The 23,092-nt window shown below is 44.1% G+C and overlaps 1 protein-coding gene across 1 annotated transcript; it reads right to left on the bottom strand.

Annotated features, from left to right (window-relative positions):
• Positions 1 to 171: 171 nt before the first annotated feature.
• LOC133930626 (kinesin-like protein KIN-14L) lies at positions 172 to 22,163 on the bottom strand. Its single transcript, XM_062377308.1, has 23 exons — positions 21,732 to 22,163; positions 20,773 to 20,896; positions 20,342 to 20,428; positions 20,071 to 20,241; positions 19,793 to 19,899; positions 14,049 to 14,180; positions 13,712 to 13,890; positions 13,152 to 13,313; positions 12,880 to 12,971; positions 12,474 to 12,625; positions 11,716 to 11,889; positions 8,951 to 9,097; positions 7,800 to 7,985; positions 6,550 to 6,621; positions 5,786 to 5,841; positions 5,482 to 5,698; positions 4,236 to 4,427; positions 3,907 to 4,125; positions 3,331 to 3,681; positions 3,156 to 3,254; positions 2,615 to 2,755; positions 2,352 to 2,510; positions 172 to 838 (listed from the first exon to the last, which is right to left on the bottom strand). The coding sequence occupies exons 1-23, from the start codon at positions 21,918 to 21,920 to the stop codon at positions 404 to 406; spliced, it is 3,843 nt and encodes a 1,280-aa protein (XP_062233292.1). The 5' UTR covers positions 21,921 to 22,163; the 3' UTR covers positions 172 to 403.
• Between the last annotated feature and the right edge of the window lie 929 nt (positions 22,164 to 23,092).

Genomic DNA, 23,092 nt, shown 5'->3' with positions numbered 1-23,092 from the left:
TACGACTTCCGATTAGATTAACCAAACAAAAACTCAATTTTATCTATCCAAACAGATACAACCAATTAAATATTTTTTTAAACAAATATAAATCTAATGGAAATGAACCTTGAAATGAAGGATAACTTCTTACGCTGAAAAGTTCATCAAAATTGAAGCACTACACAAACATTTTACCAACTACAGCTATATTGTATTTTGAGACCTTACGCATCCATCGTGAGGTATGACAGGCAGGGGCAAGGAACATCTCTTGCCAAAGAATAGTGTTACAACATAAGCTTCCTCATAGTATAAACAAAAACAGTTACAAATAACCATGGTTTATTGAGTTCTACCTACATGTTTCCTCAAATGGAATCCATATACAACATTACATATAACTCTAATAATGGGACTAACACTATGATCGGACATCCTTGAAGACACCACCTCTCTCCATCTCCGCGACGATTTCCTTCAAGGCCGGCACTTTGCTAGCTAAAGTTCTGTACAGTCTAGAATACCTGGCCCTTGTACCATCGGCTGTTCGTGCCAAGGCAAGCAAGCTGACTGCCTCTGGTAATTGCTCAAACACGCCTTTTATTTCCTCAAAACTCAATTCTGCAAGAACAGATGGTCTTGGAACAACACGGATTACCTCATCACCTTTAGGCTCCTGGACTTGCAGATCAGCCTTGATCACCAGCTCACAGCTCGAATTCGCTCCACATTTTATGATGAAAGGCGCGGTCGTTCCTGTGTTGAACTGCAGTACGTTCCACTGTGAAACTTCGCCCTCTCCCAATGCATTAGACTGCAAATTAGGGGCGGGATCATCGGGGTCTTCTTGCAGTGACTGCACAAATACATGGAAGTATTTATCAAAACTAGGGTAGAAACTGCAAATTGTTGCAGAAGTCTTTGTTGTTAAGTATATATGGTAACATATTATTCTGGCCGGTCCATTGGGACAGACTATATATTGGCATCTAGTCTACTGGACAGATATGCTCCTCTCTCCACAATTCTAGTCAAGGTAACATGATATCATCTACTCAAACTCAGTGTTTCTGAGCTTCCTATACCACCTTAAGTTTTTTTTTGGGGGGGGGGGGGGGGGGGTGTTAAGTATATATATGGTAACATATTATTCTGGCCCATGAGGACCGACTCTATATTGACATCAAGTCTATTGGACGGATGTGCTCCTCTCTCCACAATTCCAGTCAAGGTAATATTTGTATCAATTCTTGGAGTAAAAGCTAAATTAAGTTGTCTAATTGTGAGAGAGATAGAAAGGTGTTGTGTAGTCTTACATTCTTTTTTTTTTCTTGAACGCGCAGCAGAGTTGCGTATCATTTCATTAATAGTAGTCTTACATTCTCTCAAAGTCTTTTAGCAAGGTCTGATTGTTTGATACGTTGACTCTGGAGTGCTTTTCTTTAGGTGCACTTTTGTTCTTTGGATCTCAATCAGAAGGCATGAAGATAATGTGGTAATTGTAACAAACATTTCTCTAGTGATTTGTGCACGAAGATCCATGGATACGGCTGCTGCTGCTGCTGTAAGATTATAACTTCCCTAAAGTTGAAGGTAATTTTAAAACGAAACTTGCTACCTAAAGTAGAAAGAAATAATGCGTTTGGGCTTCATACTTCGCAATGTGCTGTCAAACAACCCTAGCTCTGGCATATCACGATGCATGAGCTATAAAATGGCACAAGAGCTAGGATTTTACGCACAAGATAAGTTGTGAAACACAGGCAAGCCAAATCCTAATATCTGATATTCTGATCAGGATCTCAGTTAAAAATGATACTTAGTTAATTTAGATTGGAGATGTATGGAGTTATACAGTAAAGAAAAAAGGCATCTGCAGAGTAACATAAACATAAGCAAGATCAACCCACTAAACCTATACATACAAATCACTCCCTCCGTTTCACAATCTTCACAATATCTGTCCATCGAGGAAAACAAGAGTGCAGATGTTGCAATATATCCACACTCTTCCCCAACTTTAATGATGCAAAAAAGGTTAAATGTTCATCGAATTTTCATTTAATAGGGGTGCATCTTGTCGTTTGTTAATTGTTATTAACTTTTTTCTTAGAGTTGTGCTTTCCTTGGCCTATGCGCATGGTGGTTATTGACCAATGTTATGAAACAGGAGTATAATGGCAATCAATATGTAGGGAAAACTATCTCGCTAAGGCACAAATTCCTTCATCATTTCATCATAACACTTCCAAAAAGTAGTATTTATGTTTCCAGCTTTCTTAGTAAAACTGGCCTGCAGGCTTTCTGCTGATATTTAATTACTATTCCATTAAATTAAGAGAAATTATTCCAACATACTATCTACATACCTCTACAAGTTTCTGTGCCTCCATAATCTGCTTCCGTGCACATGGATGATCTATATCAAGAAGAGAAGGCATCTGTGCCAAGAGGTCATCCAATGTTTCTAGCAATGCTTTCTTTTTGGATCTTCTCAAAGGTCTTGCAGAGCTTTGTCTCATTACTTCCTAATAAAACAAAATGAGCAAGCATGGCCAGTTTGTAAACATGTTTCCCAGGGGAACATAAAAGCTATAAACAAAACAATTATATACAAATAGAAGCATCAAACCTTGACTTGTTTTAAGATATTATCGAGAGATATGAGAGACGCTAATCGTGCGTCCTCAGCAGCAGTAGGAGGATTTCGAATAGGTGAACCGCCTTCTTCTTTGGTTAACAAGGCAGTGTCAGTCCGCATTTGTTGCATGATCTGATAAGAGTATGACATAGCTGAGAACTTGAGATGCCACAAGTACAAATGTCCACTATATATAGTTGAGATGTCACAAGTACAAATGTCCAGTAAAATAGTTGAAGCATAGTAAGCTAAAACATGAATGCATAAATAACTGCAAGTCATACATTTATGGCTATGAGAATCCTACCAGGCAGTGACCATTATTATTCACGTTCATCCTCTTCAAGCTAAATAATAAAACTTTCACATTGACATTTTAAATAGATCGTAGAGCAAGAAAAATTATTCCATCACCTAAATTATAACTACTGGCATAACAACTGTATTCACAGAGGAAATAAATATCAGGGTTCTGGCAAGTGAACAGGTAGAAAGATGAAAAACCGAGAGGGAAAGATGTGTTGGCAGTAACCTTTCTTCTTTTGTGATCAACAGACTCCAGAGCAGAACGGAGCTTACTGACATGTGCGTAATCATCAGCCTCCTCTGTTGCCAATGTGCCAGCTATGTCCTGCAAGATTGTGAAGGATAAGACACACAACCTTAATAAAATTGTTGGAACAGATTATGACTCCAGAAAATAAAACCTTCAAGTGCTGTAGCTGTGATGTGTAAACACGCTTTGTGTATTGCGATAACAGCTGGCCTAAAGCATCAGTGGTGGGGGGCTGCGCTGTACCAAGACCAGCCATCCATCCATCCATAATAGCAGTGGACAGAAGTTCAAGCTGTCCAGTAGCTCCTCCAGCAATATCACCACCAGTCACAGATAAAAACTCAAAGTTCTCAGCAAGCCATGCCCGTATTTGGCGTTGTAATTCACCAGCTGGTGTGTGAACGAAGAGAGCAGCTAAAGCTTTGTTACCAATTGAAAAAGCCTTGGCTTCCTCAGTAATTTCCCGAAGCTTTCCTCCAGTGACATGTTGTCTCCAAGTCTCCTGTCCAATTATATTGACATTAGCACTAGAGTGGTCCAAAAGGAACAGAACAGATGTCAAGTATCCTAGCTCAACACATTAACTTCACTACGACTACCTACAATCTGTACAAATAAGCAACTAGGGAAATGCCCAATCTGTCAACTAGTCCCATGTAAATGATGTCAGCAAGATTAAGAGGATAATAGAGTTATTGATAAGTTACATCCAAAGAACAAAATTTACCTCCTCAATACCACGAAGCTTCAGAACAATTGAGGAGAATTTTGATTTCTTTTCCTGTTTAATGTTCACCTTGAAACCATGCACATGTTCATCAACTAAGGAAGTACGCGAACCATGATCATGGTGGTAAACAGGAGATCTCCCAGGACTACTTCCTCTGCTAGAACTTCTACTTCGACCGGTATTTGATTTCTCCAAGAAACGCTCAACTGGAGAAACCTTTATGGAGCAAGGGAAAAAGGACAAATACCGTCAGACTAAATGCAAAAGTATAAGATGGCTGCTTTGATTTCTTATAAATAAGAATAAACAAAACAGCGACATCATACCTTGATGGACTGTAGTTCTGGTGACCTAGCAAGCAAAGATCTAATGTATAATATCCTGACCCTTGAAACTAGCATGGTATCCATAACTTTTCGTGCTTCCATTTTACGAATGAATGAAAACACAGCATCTCGGATCTCAGCAAGTATCTCATGCTCCCTAGCAGCACCAGCTTTGATAACTGCAGCCAAAACCTGCACGCATATTTCCACTATCACTAGTGCTAGGGAATCAACATGAACTATGAACGGAGTATCATGACATTGTAAAACAAAAATAACAGAAACAAGCCTTAGAAAATAAACGGACAGAAGAAAGATGAATGGTATGTATGCACTTAGGGATGTAAGAGGGCAGGACCAGGATTTTTTCACCAACCATGTGAACAAAATGAAACCCCAATTAAATAGGAAGTAAATCATCAATTGGAATGAGTAGGTGGGTCCGGGCAATCATATCCCTCTATGACCTGAACGTCTGACCACATAATCAAAACATCACACAACACCCCAATCTCCAGGTAAATAAAGGAAGCCCAAGAAAGAAAGAAAAAACTGTCCATCGCATTGCTGAACAAAATGAAATTGCAATGTGTGTCATACACTCATTCCATGTACAAAATAGAGGCATCTGGCAAAAAGAAAAAGAGCTCAGTTCATATGTACTTGGTGAGAGATTTCAAACAGGGTTGATAAGACCAGAAACTAGATGGTCAGCAGTGATACCAGCCAACCAGCACCCAAACCTTGTTGTATCCTATTTGTGCCAAGTGGGTGTAACAGACAATTTCCACCAACGCTGAGCAGCATTGTCATTATTATTCCTCAATAAATATCAAAAAGTTTGGTTGCTTTTGTAAGGATATAGGGTAAAGTGAGAATTCATCAAACCGGCCTATTGATGTTCGCCAGAGACCAGCCAAAAGGCTCAGAATTCAAAAAAAATGAGCCACCTCACTCTTTGCAAAATAGCTTAGTTAATACAAAACCTGGTTAAATAAGAATATCTACCAAGTACCAACCGCACAGCAGTATCCTGACAGGTACTATATTTTCAAACTCTGATCGAGTAATCCAGAACAAAAAGATCATCTAATTACTAAATGGTCATCTGATGCAGTGGAGGACCACTATGTTCCACAGCTTCAATAAATGTATGGAATAGATGAGGTGAAACTAGTTTAGTTCTGAGGAGCAGAAATATAGTAAGTACAATATGAATATTCTCTATTGGATTGGTATTACTTACCAGCATCAAAAGCTTATTAGCACCATCAGCTATTGCAGCAAATCCCTCAAACTGATCAGGATCAAAATCTATCAGTGCAGATGTGAGATACTCCCCAGCAGGTGTAGTTTTAGCTAACTCATTGCTTGATTTCACAATAGCTCCACTGTTTCCGGATTTGTCCTGAGACACTGGTGATGCAAACACATCTGGCGATTGGCTTTTGGTGCTGTCACTCCTGCAAATAGAGCGGTAAATTGCAGCTCCATCACTTCTTAATGTTCTTTAGATATTATTAACTGATTATACGTGTAGAAATGTTTACCTGCCTACTTCCCTTCCCTGAGCATTAGTTGGCTTGTTTGCAGATGGGCTTGAAGCCTACGAACAAGTAGTTATTACATGATAACTTTGTTCAATTTTTTTGGGAACACAGGTACTGATAGGTCACGTCTTCACATGTGATAAGCAGAAATGTTATCATAATCACTGTTTATAAATAAAAGTTTTTTACCATTTCCCACTTTGAAATAAAAGACAGATTAAGAGTTAAAAAAAACACAGTAACTTGTAACTACAACTCCCATGCCAATGCTAAATTTGTACACTACAATAAGCTTATTTTTAAATAAATTTAACGACAATTATTCAGTCAGAAATTCATGTTATTCAAAATTGAAGAAATGAACAAGGAGCACTAGAAAGATTAGGAGCATTTTTCTAATACGCACAAAAGTGGTGTTTACTAAGTTAGTCAAGTTAAATGAACAGAGAATATTTCAGACAGCTATTCTGAGTTTCATAAAATAAATTTGGGTAGACACCATAAGAAATGAAAGATATTGATCATCACTCTTAGCAAAGCCTCAACTGCAGATTTTAGAATGACGAATCTTTGCTGTTTTCCTTAATACAAATGCAGGGAAAAGCTGCATCAAGGTGTCCTAGAAATATCTCTGACACAGCACAAAGTGTCATGAATCTTTGGGCCTTTTCACATGCAGAAAGGCAGCCCAGCATGTCAATAAAATAATTGAATAGGATCTAGTTCAGCACAAAAATAGAATAAAGAATTTTTTTTGGGACAACCTGTGGCAAGCTTCCTAATCCCGTCTTTTCTGTAAGTCTGTCAAACAGCTTCTCATTCTCTTCATGCAATTTCTGCATTTGTCAAGGAAAAGAATATGAAGGTCCGAAAACATGAGATAAACCGAATGAAGGAACTACTAAAGAATTTTAGACCAAATTGTAAGAAAACCAGAAGAAGTTCCAACCAGTCAACAGTAAACATGACTTGTGTTAGCATAGACATAAAGAACAGAAAAATCACACATGATAGGCATGGTGAAACGCACAATCATGGCAAGAATCTCTGAAAGATTAGTAGCAGTGGAAGGAAGCAAAAGTTCAACTTCCAATCAGCAAACTTTATATAGAAAAATGTACTCAGTCAAAGCTTTTAAAATAAAATTGTAAATCAGTGTGAACATGTCTCCTCTAAACTTGAAGAGTTGTAGTTGGAGATAGTAAAACAAATGTTAAAAACAAAGCAGTAGTCAGATTCAAGCTGGCAGGTCACATAAGCTCTGCTTAGAATTCATGTTCGTAACAGTTAAATACAGTTCGTGACAGATGACACCCTGGCACAACCAACCATCAATACCATTAGGAACTCGTTCTACTTCTGAAGTTGCAACTTTTCCTGTTATCAATACTAATCTGTCCAAGTAGTGATAGCATACTATCAATATGGATTGGTTTCTAAGGGATAAACATCCATCGGAGTGAGGTTGGGCGGCGACGACTTGGAGGTAGAAAGGCGCTATTGAAAGAGAGCGCTGCAGGAAAGAGGGAGTTCGGGGAGGTAGAGCTGCTAGGTTGAGGGAGAGGCGTGAGACATGAGGGTATACATGAGACTAGTTTCTTGATTGTTCATTGCTTGCCTTCCAATGTGACATGAGCGTGCATTATATGGCCAGCCAGTACACTCCACTAACAAATCTTAACTAACCAAATCTGCTAACAATCTTATCTAATCAAGACTTGGATCTGAAGGTAACTAATGATACGGATCACTACAGATCCTGTTGTGCACTATCAATAGAATTTGTTCACTCATGCAACTAAATGTTCAACCAACTCAAGGGGATCAAATTCAGCTCGCTCTCTATGGGCATATATTAACTATCAATCAGAATAAGTCCATCATTCAAAACAATTTGAGCTAACTTATGATAGTTGCATAATTGACTACAGAACAAAGACCTTAGATTACATGCATTTGAGGTGGAACAGGTGACACTTAGTGATGAAAGGTCCCATGGAGTATTAATTAATACCTCAATAAGGGCATCCCTTTTTGCTAGTTCCTCCTCAAGCCTTTTAGTCACTGACAACGAGTCAGCAGTTGATTCTGTTATCTTTGGGGAAGAAATAACTGAAGCAGATTCAGACCCAATAGTTGATCTAGCATCACTAGCATTCAGGGCCTCATTAAGTTGAGACTCAATAGACTTAAGTTTTGCCTGCAAGTTGTATAAAAGAAAAGGCACAAAAGCCACAAGGGATCATCAGGCATGGTAGAAGTTATATGCATTAAACATAGTACATCAATTAGTGGAACCGCATGATCAGCAGGTTTACAAAGAATGTAACATATGGAGCTATACCATACTCTTAAATTCCTAACCGCATGACAGTACGGGTGCAATCTCAACAAGTAGATTGTAATGGCATTTCCCAATCCATAAACTGAATTTGACTGGCAGTCCCTGATGAGGAGACATGATGGATTACAATGACAGTAATCTCACTGGTCACAGCCCCTAATGAGCATAGAACATGTTTGAAAATGTAGATCAGTTGGGATGTTGAGATTTCGTATAGTTGGATAGAGAACTCTTATATAAACATGGAACCTATATGATAATGTCATGGCAAAAAGCGACCACTCGCAGCAGGCTGGCACTGTGTTGTTAGATGTGGCAATGCGGCATCATGTCTAGGAAATGGGGAGCATACAATTTATGGCTGCATTCTGAGAAACACTCGTAAGGGTTGACATGTTCCCATCCCATGGTAATGTCTTCATTATGGAGCTAAACTGTGCCAACCATTTATAGGTTGCTTTATGTAAACAGTGCCAGCCATCTAATGGATTACTTGACATATCAAAGTTGTCCACATGGAGCAAAGAACTCCAAAATGATAAACTGAGCCCCCTACATATAAACCACAAGACTAATATTAGCCTAGCTTTCATATGTAATAGATAGTACAGTGGACAGATTAAGAATCTCAATGCATGTTAACAACCACATTCGTCAGACGCATTCGTCAGACGTCAAGAAAAAGAATGAACTGAAACCTATGATATTTATAAATAAGTAACAGGACAAAAAAAAAATATTACAGAAAAAGTAGGCGCTGCCAAATATAATTCAGTGAATATGGTTGCTAGAAAAATAGACAGATGGATTAAAAATTTAACCTGTAGTGACTGAATTGTTAAATCACGTTCCTGAATCTTAAGTTTTTGCTCTTGTTCAACTTTCAGAAGATGAGAAATCTGATCCCTTAGCTGGTTATTCTGCTCTTTTTCAATCTTGTGCTTCTCAGAAAGCATTAAATTTTCAGACTGCAATCAACAACGGAACAACTGACATGTCAAGTACCTTCAGTTTTTAAGAGCTTGAAAAAAATGTAAGGAACACTGTATGTTGAATTTTGCAGCTATTTGATAAAGTAAACTATAACCAAGGGCCAGGACATCACAATTACTTATATCAAATAGATGTATCATAACAGGTGTAAAACTAGAGATGAACAAATGTAGCTATCCACTTAAGAACTTAAGGCCTTTCATTTTAGGGAATAGTAGGGGAGGAGACTATGTGAAAAACTGAAAATATACTATTAATGATAATAATATGTTGCACAAAAGAGTGAAGATCCACAGGATCCAAAGAAAAGGTACATATAGAAGATAAACTTGATATGGCCTGTCCAAGAAATAAGAAGACTGGCTAATATAAAGCTTGTCCTTGAAACTGTTACGAATGTGAAGCTTGTCTATTATCCAGCCCCAAAGGGGTATATGTAATACAAGAGAACCCCATACCCTAGAATACAGGAAAGCATTATAATACCCTTAACACCCCCCTCTCAAATGCAAGGCGTATGCAATAGCATTGCATTTGAAGAGGGTACGACATTAAGCACTAGACTTAGACACATTACAACACTAGATAAACATCCGAAGGTTGAGTAGCCACCATTGTTGTAGCTTGCAAAACATGAAAACCTTGCCAAACCGAAGAGGTGTGAAGAGAAGCACAAAGGTAGAGAGTCGTGATGATAAATGACAAAGAAATGCCACTAGTCAACAATCGCAACAGAGGCGGCAAAGAGTAGCAGCAGACGGGTCACGCATAAGTCCGGACAAGTGCCGCTCAAATCCAAACAGGTCTGGACTGAACAATCTGCGAAGCTACAAGCAGCGGTCAGGGGTTGTAGGACCGAGAAGGCAAAGCCGCATCAACGACAACGAGAAGTGATTAGCCGAAAGCATGGCCAACCACAAAATGAAACGTGGTAATCGGCAACCGACAAAGATTATATGGACTTGCGTGGCACAAACGACTCAAGGCTTGAACGCAACGAATTTGGATGGACGCAACGGAACGACTCAACTAGACTCGGATACTGGCAGTAGCGACAAAAGATAGCTAGCAGCACGACATCTTCCAAACAGCACGCCGAATTGCAAGTATAGCCTAGCAAGCTAACCGAAAGAATGGCCCAACACAAGACGCACAGCACTTGGAACAAGCACGAGCAGGCTGCTTCCCAAAAGCAACGGCACAAAAGATGTGGAGCCCAAACAGTAGCTAAATGAATCCATCCTCCCACACTTGAGCCCTGCAAGAGCACTCAAAAGAAGCATGGTGGAGTGCGCCGGTGGAGAGGACCAGAGAGGCGTAGGCAAGCCAGTTCTAGCCGGGAGGACGACCTCCTCTCACAGATCTACAGGAGCTTGGAGCAAGAGAGGTAGCAGCAGCCGCAGATCGGGGGAGACGAGACCCGACGCGGTGACGGACCCCCAAGCTCGAGCAAACCTAAGCGGTGGTGACCCGAGAGCATGTGCAGGCTACGGGAGAAGAGCAGGTGCACCACCGCCATACGGCCTCATGGCGCAAGCTGGCTGCGCAGAGAAGCCACCATCTTAGGGGCGGCCAGATCCGAACGGAGCTCGGCAAATCAGCGAGCCCCCGGTGGTGCGGTAATGTTAGGGGTTAGTGTAGAGGTCTGGTGACGGAGGCCCCAGTGAGGACAACCGGTGATGATGTGGATCGAGCGCGGGACGACCAGATCGAAGCCGGTGACGATGACAAGGGAGCCAGGCCGATGTGGTCTAGCTGCGCGCAAAATTCACGCACTAGAAGGTGAAAGAGGTTGTTGACCACGGCATGAGCTGGAGAAGCGCTTGCATGGGAAGGGGGGTGGACGATGGCAGATCTGCTCAGGAAGAGCTTGTGCTGGCTGCTGCTACGCGCCAGAAGGTGACATGGGATCTAGCGACCACAACACAAGTTGGGGAAGCTGCAGCTCGACGAAGATGACGGTGACCACCGGTGGTAGCTGCTGCTGCTGCGACACACTGCTACTAAACTACAGCTAGTGGTGGTGGCCGCCCCCAGGAGCGAAGATTGCTCCTCCCGGTGGTAGCAAGCGGAAGCACTTGTGGAGCCTCTACTGGGACCGAAGAACTACCTTACAGCCTTAATACCATGTTATGAATGTGAAGCTTGTCTATTATCCAATCCCAAAGGAATATATGTAGTACAAGAGAACCACAAACCCTAGAATACAGGAAAGGACTATAATACCCTTAACAGAAACAAGACCACAAACTTTTTCTCTTACTCCTCAAGAACAAGCAAATAAGAAGCAATTCAATATATGAACCTTTACTGCAAGCAATAAGCCCATCGAATTGGACAATGCTTCATCCAATGAGGAAATAAGATTCACTCAAACATGACATAAATCTCTCCTTGAAATACCATAACTTTGCTAATGACATCATCTTAAAATTAAGTAGTCCCAGGATGCTGTAAAATGGCAGCTCCGACAAATTATCATTCAAACTTCAGAATTCAGATAAGTCGATAACATACCATAGCAGAATTAATTGAGCATTAGTTCGATTCATAACAGAAGTATATACTGGAGATATATTAAAAGAACACCAACCTTGAGATCAGCTTGGAGCGTAGAAGAAACTCTCCAGGCCTTCTGTACTTCGTTGAACAGCAGTGTGCACTGGCCGTTAGCCTCTTTAAGAGAATGTTTTAACCCCATAGTTTCTTGCTGCAAGTCTAGAACCTCCTTTTCTTTGTCATGCAATTCTTTGCGTGAATCATTCGCCTGTAAATAAACCAGAAAGGTGGCTATAAGTAATTTAACTCCAACGCTGGTGCACTGTCAGTGTTTGGACTTGCATGTGGGTGCCTCGTTCAGCACATTTGTAAAATGGGATTCAAGGATCCAGCTATCTAATATATATTTATGTTAATAAAAATACTATTTAAATTATTCTAACCACTAAATTCATGGTATATGCAGCACTAAAATTCCTTATTAGAACAGACACAAATAATCATATGCATCAAGGAACTGTGTATCACCTTCTCTTAAAATAGAAGAAAAAAAATGCACCATGAAAAAAAATTGCTCAGCAGTGCATCTCCCATAAAGAATTTCTCGTGGCCAGCATAGTTTCCAACCGCTCTCTTTCCCCTCATCTCCTCCCTTCTTCCTCCCTGAGCTCTACTTACTCTTACTATGGTGTGCATCAATACGAGACTTGAGGAAGAATGCAACACAAGTCCAACCGCACCTAACATGTGTATTTGCGGAAAAAATTCGCAGGACTTGTGTGACAGAGTAACACCAGTTATAAGAGATCTTGGGACAATGTAGAGATCAATCAAAATGTTCAAAAATCATACCACATCTTTCCATTTCTTGATTGTATCACGATTTCCAAGGCTCAGTTCAGCATTTCTTGCTCTTGCAGAAAAACTGAGCGTGGACAAAGTTCTTGACACATTTGAAGCACTTGGACTTACATGCACAATCAACAAGATCTTCGAGCTACTTCCTGAGCCAATTAAGCCATGTCAAACCACAAGCAGTACCAGATGTGGAAGATTACATTATAACTCTGCTTCCCAGGAAGCAGGACCATTCCCTTAGGCAAAATAAGATCTTTTGTTTTCCATGACGCAAGTGTATTTTCCTTGAGAGAAAGGAGCTAAGACATAGCTGTTAACTAATTCATTAAACAAAAATACTTCTGACATGTTACCATCAGAAAGCCATCAAAACAAAGTAATAACCCAAACAGGAAATTACCTAGAGAATCAGCTAAGATTTGTGTGATTCTTGAATTACCAGACAGCACAGGCTCCTTCTTTGCACTCAAAGAGGCTAAAGCATCCCCCAACCTATGCAGACCAAAAAAATCACAAGGAAACTTTATATACAAGGAAATAAGAAAGGAAAAAACATGCACCACCAAATGTAGAGTCTTACATAACAACTGGTCACTTCTACTGGGAATCAAATCGCCAATGATAAAAAAAAAACAGAAAACTAGAGACATGGCTTTCAAGCAAGCTACTTACGCAGAAAGTGATTTCGAGACATGCAAAAAATCTGTTACATTGTCCCTATTGGCATCTTCTTCAAGCAGGCTTTCACTTGCTGGCAAATCCACTAGAGAAAGCTTACTGTACCGGTGCTCTCCTGTTACACAATTTCTGTAGTGTATATGGATGGTAATAATCCTGCAAGAAACCAGAATTTTAGTATTTCTAAAAAATAAGTGACTGAAACAATAAACCAAACAATCCAAATTTTAATAACAAGTGAAAGTGAAGCAGGAAATGAACAAAAAGTACCAAAACAAAGGTATTAACAACCTATACTTCATCAGCTGATACAAAAAAGAGACCAATAAGTAACAAGCAGCAGGAAAGTGGGCCATTTAATAAATAAAAAAACTGGCGCACAAATGGAGTTGGCACCAAAGTTACATGCATCATTAGTTCGTTACAAGCTAAAAATAATTATACCAAGAGTTAAACAAAAAAAAAACTAAATTCCAAATTGCAGAAGGATGTTTAATATAAAGAGTGATAGTTTTCAACGCAAAACAAGACAAAATAGGAAATAATTCACATACAGGTGAGAAACCATGGCCTTTAGCGAATTTATAGATCGATTTTGAAGTGCTGTCTTTAGTGCCCCAGAAAACTCCAGTGGATTTTCAACCTTCTCTTGCACAAGTTCCACGAAGGATTCTTGCACACCCATGCGAACTTTTGGGACAGTGCTTCGAGATTCTGAAAGCAAATCCCTAACCTGTGGTGTAAAGAATACATAAATTTAACTAATAAAAAAATTAAGCTTTATAGCATCTAATCAAGGGAATGCATGCATATTAACATAACACAGAGAAACATGTTTCTTAATAGCATAGAGAATATCAGTGACTGAATGTTTGTAGAGGTCATAGGCACCTGATCATTGTAGAGCTCACAGGCAGTAAAATAGAAGTTAAAGTGTGCAGTGGAAGTAGTATCTGAGTTTGAAAGATCAAACAGCTCCTCAAAGCTCCGCAGATATAAACCACGATCATGACTAGATCCTTCCTGGAAACAGCACAAAATTTTAGTAAAAAGTTGCATACATGTACTTCAAAACATGTCAGCAAAGAGCTTAAATACTGATACCAGATGACAAAGTGAGATAGATGTAACATTAGCATTACATATGAAAGCTCTATAACATACTACAATTACCCTCGAAACCTATATAAGAGTGCCATTTCAGAAGCGACATTATGTTTGTTTATGCACAAGTGATTAAAAAACTTGTTTCATTTTCATAGATGTTCAATAATTTTTTTCTTTGGCGAGACAACATGAAATACACAACCAACCGAGGTATATGTTAGCAATAAGCCTTGATGTGTGCAGATTTTCAGCTAGCTAATTAGGGAGAATAATAGCCAATTAAAGTAGTAATGGTTGTAGTTATTAGCTGATTAACCCAGGGATTTCCAGCTAGCAGATTAGGGAGAATAATAGCTAATTAAAGCAGTAATGGCTGTAGTTATTAGCTGATTGACCCATATCATATTGTAGTGGTCAGCAGTGTATAAATAGAGAAGAAAACAGAAAAGACAGCAAGCCATTGCAGCACCAAAAACATATCACTGCTAGTGTACGTGTGTCTTAGGTGAGTTCTTAAGCTACCTGTGAGGCTGTAGGCCTTTCAATTGGTATCAGCAAGGTGTCATGGCGGGTGAAGATGGCCCTTCTGCAGCTCCTGCGCCTGTGGTACAGCGCGTGGTGAGAGATGTCGGAGGCACGTACCCGCTGCTCACCAAGCACAACTACGCCGAGTGGTCGGCGATAATGGAGGTGATGCTTGAAGCCCGCAGCCTCTGGGAGGCCGTGGACAAGAGCGGCGTGGACAGGGTCGACGATAGGTTGACAATGGAGGCCATCTTTCACGCAGTCCCGCCGGAGATGGTCACCTCCCTTGCGAAGAAGACGGCAAAGGAGGCCTGGAACGCGATCAAGACAATGCGCGTCGGCTCCGAGCGCTCTCGCAAGGCGACTGCCCAGAAGGTGAGGAAGGACTACGAGGCAATCTCCTTCTGCGGCGGCAAGTCAATCGACGACTTCGCCATGCGCCTCACCGGGATCGTCCACCAGCTGGAGGTACTCGGTGATCCGGTCGACAACGCCAAGGTTGTGGCCAAGTACCTACGTGTTGTCCTGCCAAGTTCGCGCCGATCGCGCTCTCCATCAAGACGCTCCTCGACATCTCAACGCTGACGATCGAGGAGGTCACGGGACAGCTCAAGGCGGCGGAGGACCGCCTCGACCCGGACCAGGTGCTGCCATCGACATTTGATGGCAAGCTGCTGCTCACGGAGGAGCAGTGGCTTGCGCTCCAGAAGGAAAGGCGAGCTAGCGAGGGGGGTCACGGTCTACCAAAGGCGACGACAAGAATCGTCGCTCCCGTGGCTCGCGCAAGAAGGGCGCGGCTGATGGCAAGAACGCTGCCCGCAACGACGACCGCGACGCATGTCGCAATTGCGGGCGTACCGGTCACTGGGCTCGTGATTGCCACCAGCCCAAGCGAGGTCAGGCGCACCTGTGCAGGAGGACGACTACAAGCATGCGCTACTGATGGCGCAGGTCTGTGCGCTGAACGACGACACCGCGCTAGCGTCGACAACAGTCCACCTCGATAAACCGCGAGCGCAGGCGTTCCTCGGCAAGGCGGATGCCGGTGAACTCCAGGAGGGCTGGTACCTCGACACTGGCGCCACCAGCCACATGACGGGCCGCAGCGACGTCTTCACCAAGCTTGATCGCGCGGTACAGGGAACTGTACGGTTCGGCGACGGATCGCTCGTCGAGACTTCGGCACAGTGCTGGTCGCCGAGAAGAACAGCGAGCACAAGACGCTCTCCGACGTCTACTTCATCCCGCGCTTGAAGAACAACATCATCAGCATCGGCCAATTCGATGAGTGTGGCTCGAAGGTGCTGATCGAGGATGGCGTGCTGCGCATCTAGGATCGCCGGCGCCATCTCATCGCCAAGGTGAACCGCGGGCGGAACTGGCTCTACATCCTACGCCTCAACGTCGCACGCCCCATCTGTCTCGCGATGCAGCACAATGACGACTCGTGGCGCTGGCACGCCCGCTACAGCCACATCAGCTTCGATGCGCTGCACCAGCTTGGCCGCCAGGACATGGTGCGTGGTCTTCTGCGGCTAGAACACATGGAGCAGCTCTGCGACACATGCGTCATGACGAAGCATCGCCGAGCCCCGTTCCCAGCCAAGGCGAAGTACCAAGCAAAGGGCGCCCTAGACCTCGTCCACGCGACCTCTGCGGCCCCATCATGTCGGCGACGCCAGGCGGGCGCCGCTATTTTTTGCTGTTGGTAGATGACGCCAGCCGCTACATGTGGCTGGCGCTTCTCACAGCAAAAAAGTGATGCTGCAACGGCCATCACGAAGTTCCAGGCTGCTGCAGAGGTGGAGAGAGGGCACAAGCTCCGCGTTCTATGCACAGACAATGGCGGCGAGTTCACCTCCGTTGAATTCGCGCGCCACTGCAAGGACCACGGTGTGCAGCGGCACTTCTCCGCGCCGTACATGCCGCAGCAAAATGGCGTGGTGGAAAGGAGGAACCAGACCATCCTCACCACCGCACGCGCCCTCCTGAAACAACGGAAGATGCCTGCAGAATTTTGTGGGAAGGCTGTGACCACGGCTGTCTACCTGCTCAACCGGGTGCCGATCTTGACGGCGAGACGCCATTTGAGGCGTGGCACGGGCACAAGCTGACGGTAAGCTAATTGCATACATTCAGGTGTCTTGGTTATGTAAAGGATACACGACGAAGCCTGCGAAAGCTCGACAACCGCAACACCCCGATGGTCTTCATCGGCTATGAGGATGGCTCCAAGGCATAACGCATGCTCAAGCCCCAGTCCCGGCGCGTCCACATCTCCCACGACGTCGTTTTTGACGAGGACGTCGGCTGGGACTAGGAGGCAGTGCTGCAAGACGGTGGAACAGCCACACCTGACTTCCATATAGAGGCAGTGGTCAACTACATCCACCCAGGCGCGTTGGCTCCGTCCGCATGCAGCGCAGAAGGCGCTTATCCTGCTGCGCCGGCACCCACAGGTGCGATCTCGTCGCCCACGTCCGTAGGGGCGTCCTCCGCGGCGAACCCACCTACAGGTCCGCACGTTGGCCGTACATCGACAGCGCCCGCAGGGGCATCAGGCCCCCTTGCAGGCGACGCATCCGCGCCCTTCTCGTCCACAGGGGCAGGGGTCACGCCCACAGGGGCTTCTCCTGCGGCGGCCTCGCTCCTGAAGTTTGTCTCTCCTCCGCCAAACGACTCCGCTAGGCTGGATGCGTACCACGACTCCTCCCCTCTCCGTTACCGTCGCATCGACGACGTGCTTGGAGGGGGAGAGGCACCAGGCCTTGCCAATCGCATCGTCAATGGCGAGGGGCTGCTGCTGGCCAACGAGGAGGGAGGGTCGCACTCCTTCGCTGAAGCAGAGCACGATCCAGAATGGCAGGCGGTCATGCGTGAGGAGATGGACTCCATCGAGCAGAACGGGACATGGTCGCTGGTGGAGATGGACTCCATCGCTTCCTCATAGGCATCGACCTATTGGGCTGAAGTGGGTCTTCAAGCTCAAGAAGAACGACAGGAGCAATGATCAAGCATAAGGCTCGCCTCGTCGCCAAGGGCTATGTGCAGCAACCGGGCATTGACTTCGATGAGGTATTTGCACCCGTTGCTCGTCTTGAGTCCGTTCAGTTGCTGCTAGCTGTTGCTGCGCAAGATGGCTGGCCGGTGCATCACATGGATGTGAAGTCGGCTTTCCTCAACGGCGATTTGGCGGAGGACGTGTACGTCGCGCAGCCACCGGGCTTCGTCGTCGTCGGAGCAAAACAGAAGGTGATGCGCCTGCGGAAGGCGCTCTACGGGCTGCGACAAGCACCGCGGGCTTGGAACGAGAAGTTGTACACGACATTGCGATCTCCCAGGTTCGAGCAGAGCCCGCATGAGGCGGCGATGTACAGGCGTGGCCATGGCGACTCGTTGTTGCTCCTCGGGGTCTATGTGGATGACTTGATCATCACTGGATCAGCCGAGGCAGAGATCAACCGCTTCAAGGAGATGAAGGCGAGGTTCAGGATGAGCAACCTTGGGTTGCTCTCTTTCTACCTTGGCATCAAGGTGCAGCAAAGTAGCAGCGGGATCACGCTGTGCCAGACGCATTACGCCAAGCGCATCCTAGAGATGGCGGGGATGCAGGACTGCAACCCTGCGCACACCCACATGGAGGAGCGGCTCAAGCTGAGCCGTGACAGCACGGCGGCGGAAGTGGACGTCACTCAGTACCGGAGGATCATTGGAAGCCACTGTTATCTTGTCCACATAAGGCCAGACCTTGCTTTCAGCATGGGGTACGTGAGTCGCTTCATGGAGCGACCTACGGAGGAACACATGGCGGCAGTGAAGAGGATCCTGCGCTATGTGGCTGGGACGTTAAGTCTCAGTTGCCACTACGGGAGGACAGCGGAGGCACAGCTTGTCGGGTACACTAACAGCGACCTCACCGGCGATGTTGACACAAGGAGTACATCCGGCGGTTTGTTCTTCTACGGCAGCAGCTTGGTGAGTTGGCACGCTCTCAAGCAAAAGGTGGTGGCACTCTCGTCCTGTGAGGCGGAGTATGTTGCTGCCACTACCGCAACCACACAGGCGGTGTGGTTGGCTCGGCTGCTCGTCGACTTCAAGGGGAGGGACGCCGACATCGTCAAGCTGAAGATTGACAAGTCAGCCTTACCGCTGATACAAAACCCTGTCTTCCATGAACGTAACAAACACATCGATGTGCGCTACCACTTCATCAAGGAGTGTCGGGAAGATGGGAGGATTAGTGCTGATTTCGTCGGCACTAAGGACCAGCTCGCTGATTAGGGAGAATAATAGCTAATTAAAGCAGTAATGGTTGTAGTTATTAGCTGATTGACCCAGGTCATATTGTAGTGGTCAGCAGTGTATAAATAGAGAAGAAAACAGAAAAGGCAACAAGCCATTGCAGCACCAAAAATCATACCACTACTAGTGTACGTGTGTCTTGGGTGAGTTCTTGGACTACCTGTGAGGTTGTAGGCCTTTCAGTATACTTTACTATTGCTTAAACATAAGAAAAAATGCTTTGATTGATTGCGTGTTGTAAGAGGGGAATTTAAGGAAATGCCACTGTGGCAGATTGGCAACTCATTATTTGTCCCCATGGCCCACTGTCAGTAACATATGTGGTCCCACATGTCAGTGAGACAGGGTGCCTATTGTAAGTAAGCAAAGGGTGTCAGATTGCATTAGAATGCATGTTCTTTCAAGAAAAGTTCAGTTAGACTCCATTTGTGGTTCCATTTCCGCGTAGCGCAGTACTATGGAAGAGGTATTTAAGATAGTATTTGCCATATCAAGTAAGACATTAATTAGGTGCTAAGAGACAATTCGCACATGGCCTGATCCAAAGTAGTAGATTAAACAGGATTTCTCAAACATAGGATGGTGCCAAATGCAACCTGAACAATTACTTTTTTCGTTTGCGATCAGCAGTTCAACAATTCATATATTAAAGTATGGGAGTTCAGGAAAAACAATTACAACACAAAGGTGTTGATGATTACCAGTGTATGTGTTTTTCCAGAGCAGCTTTGACCATATGCAAATATGGAAATATTGTACCCATCCAGTGCAGATTGCACAAACGGTTGAACATCTTGGAAAAGTTCACCTGGAAAACATGAATGAAAGAACAGTGTAAGAATACAATAATATTACAAAGATTGTATTCCATCAAGGTTTTAAACAATCTAGCTCGTTTGAATTGTATCCTACATTGTTGTACACAGTACACCTACCATTTACAAGAATATATATGAGAACTCCACCCCACCATTCTTACCTTGACCAATGTGGGGTCCATATACCCTATCAAACTCATAATCCTTCTTAGGATTGGTTAAAGACTCATCTCCAGTGTTTACGCGGATAGTAAAATCATCTGGAAACTCTACCACTGATGGACCCTCATCTTCAAATAGTGGTCTGCTACGACAAAACACTTTGACATTGCCTGCAAGATGTTGACAATTATTCATTTATTCCGAACACTAAAAATACACCATAAGTAAAAGATATGTGCAAGCAAGGCAGTAAGGAATATAGTGGTGTACCTTTCAAGGTTAACAGGTCATTGAAAAGCCTTTTCTTCTCGTGAATCAAAGGAGAGATTCTAGCTTCAGTCTCAAGGGCAGCTTGATCTAAAGTAGAAATATCAGGAAACGATGAAAAATAATATAAAATACAAAGATGATAACTCAATTGAGAGCATGAGTGTGGAAGTATGAGTTGCTAACTAACTAAATTTCACTGGAAGTATTTAACATGTTCTAAGAGTCCTTTAAACCCCATCTTACTAATCCAAGGAAAGAAAGCACTGTGAAGACTAACATAATCAAGATGAACCGAGGCAAAACATAGAACGAAATAGAGTTCCATGGATGATCAACGGTGCCCCGACAATAATCCAATAATAGATTAATAGCAGAATCAAAGCTACTGCTTCAGTTTACTGAAACAAATGAAAAAGAGATGTTGTGCTTACCTAATTTTCGAGTTCTGTCAGCAAGAAATCCAAGATAGCGAGTGACACGACCCAATTTTGCATTGGAGTACTCGAGAAGGTCGCTGGCTTCCTGTCTGAGTTCCAAGCAGTCTTCTCTAGCAAGCTACATGCGGAGTATAAAAATTTGCCATAAGTGACAAATGCCAACACAGATAGACAAAAAGCATGAACTGAACAAATACACTATCATGGCCGATAAATCAGATTTGATGTCATACTATCGTGATAACCTGGTAGTAAACACACTAAACTGGATAAAACCTAAAAACCATGTTAACATTCCAAAGCTAAGTTATCTTTAACATTTCAAACATCAACAGAAGGCCAGGGTTTGTTTTTCCTTTTTTTGGCTCAATTTTTCATTTCCACTCCTTGATTCCTAGTGATCAGGTAGCTATATCACTTATGATGCTGCAAATCCATACTTAGAACCTATGACACTATCATCAGCTATTGTCCAACCAACACCAGTAACCGAAGGACACGAGCTCAACAAGCACATACTCTTAATCACCTCAACCGAAGGCAGAGCTGATTGGACACACACAGTCCAATTTGGCTCGCCAACCAAACAAATTTCAAAATCTCCAACACCTATCTGCATTTAAACTACCACCGTGAGCTCTATACCCACTTCAGTTAGGCCCAAACAGATCGAGCAAAATGGTGTCCAGTCAAAGCACAGCAATCAACAGAACTCCAAATCACTGGGCCAATCAGCTCGTGCTAATTCATAAACCTGTGAAGGGAAATGTACAAATTTATCTCAATTTTCCCGCTCGGCCGATGCAAAATGCTTGATCACTGGCAGCACACCCAGCACCTTGCAAGCTAAAACACCAGCTTACGACACCTCTCCCCCGACAAATTGAGCTAAACCCAAGCACACCACAAACATCCGCCGTTACCAAATCCAAAGCACCAAGCGAGGGGAGCACCTGGACGCTGTCCGCGAGCTGGTCGAGCCGGTCGGCGATGGGCACCGCGCCGGCCGCCGCACGGGGCGCCCCGGGGGAGGGGCGGGGCACCATGGCCGTCGGAGGCGCCCGCGGCATCGCTGTCGGCGTCGCGGCCGGAGGCTCGAACCCCGGCACGTCCCAGGACCAGCGGTCGCGCGTGCCCGCCATTGGCGCCGCGGCGGCCGGAAACCCTAGATCGCGAGGGGGTTTTGGGGGGCGGAGCCGGAGCCGGAGCCGAGGAGGAGGAGGTGGTGGTGGATGGAGGAGGAGGAGGAGGAGGAGGCGTCCGCCTCTATTCTATCTATCGCTTCGAGGGGGGAGAGCGGAGGACAGGGGCCAGAAATTTTTCCGCCTTCGCATTTCGTTTTGTTCCCCTTGTTCGGGGTGGGTCGCCTCGGCGGATGGTCGTGGTGGAGGCTTTTCGGCATCGGTTTCTGTTCGTTTCCGGCTCTGGATTGAAATCGGTGGGCCCACGGGTGGGGCGAAGGGCAGTCAAGTCGTGAAGGGAGTAACTGCTGGGTGTACCCGGTGTTACCGGTAGTAAGTAGTAGAACGGAAGGTTATCAATACTCCTTGACAAACCTTGAGAGAACAGTTTGAAGAAATAAATGGAACGCGGTATTTCTACTTTTTTTATTAACTACAGTACTCGTGTGCCCTACTCTTAGAAAGAAATTTGATTTTTTTCAAAAATATTAACACAACATACAGACACGCACACACTTACACTAGCACACGCACGCACATATCGTCTACTAAAGACCGAAGATACGAAATTTGAAGATTGACGAAGTTATCATATGTGTCTTGATGTTGACAAATATATCACCTAACACTAAAAAAATTACACCTTAGAGAGACACACAAGAAACAAATTTGGTATTTGATCATTGATACATAAGAGATACAACCATCTTCACTGATCATCTAAGCTAAGACTTATTTTTAAAGACATTTGATATTTAGTTGGAAGGTGTGTCTGCATGTCAGTTCGACTAAATTTTTTCACTACTCGGTTACTCTTAAGCCGCTATATTTTGATCTAACTGTGTTTACCCACTCCATTGTTATCTTTTCATACCTAACATGCAAACACCTATCCCGATCAATCCCACCTCCACTCCCACAGTATCTGTGGATGTCACCACCTTTCGCCACCATTCAGGGGCAAAGCCAGGAATTAGACATAGGAGGGGCCAATTAGATACGAAGGAGGTCAATTAGATCAAGAATTAGATTGAACTGCAGTTAACACATGCTGATTAGCACTTCGTTAGCTAGATGGCAGCGTCGTTGGGGGTGTCAGGCCTCGTCCAGCCATATTGTGACTTCGCCACTGC

Source organism: Phragmites australis, chromosome 10, assembly GCF_958298935.1.
Source record: "Phragmites australis chromosome 10, lpPhrAust1.1, whole genome shotgun sequence".
Lineage (NCBI taxonomy): Eukaryota > Viridiplantae > Streptophyta > Magnoliopsida > Poales > Poaceae > Phragmites > Phragmites australis.
Note: the sequence above shows the minus strand (reverse complement) of the source record. Positions and strands in the feature narration are given on the sequence as shown.

Excerpts from the sequence above, each read along its gene's own strand:
- LOC133930626 (XM_062377308.1), bottom strand. The coding sequence starts at position 21,920 with ATGGCGGGCACGCGCGACCGCTGGTCCTGGGACGTGCCGGGGTTCGAG. Across the intron at positions 20,242-20,341 it reads TGACCTGTTAACCTTGAAAG|GCAATGTCAAAGTGTTTTGT; the intron begins GTACACCACTAT and ends AACATCTTGCAG. Across the intron at positions 2,511-2,614 it reads ATATCTTAAAACAAGTCAAG|GAAGTAATGAGACAAAGCTC; the intron begins GTTTGATGCTTC and ends TTGTTTTATTAG.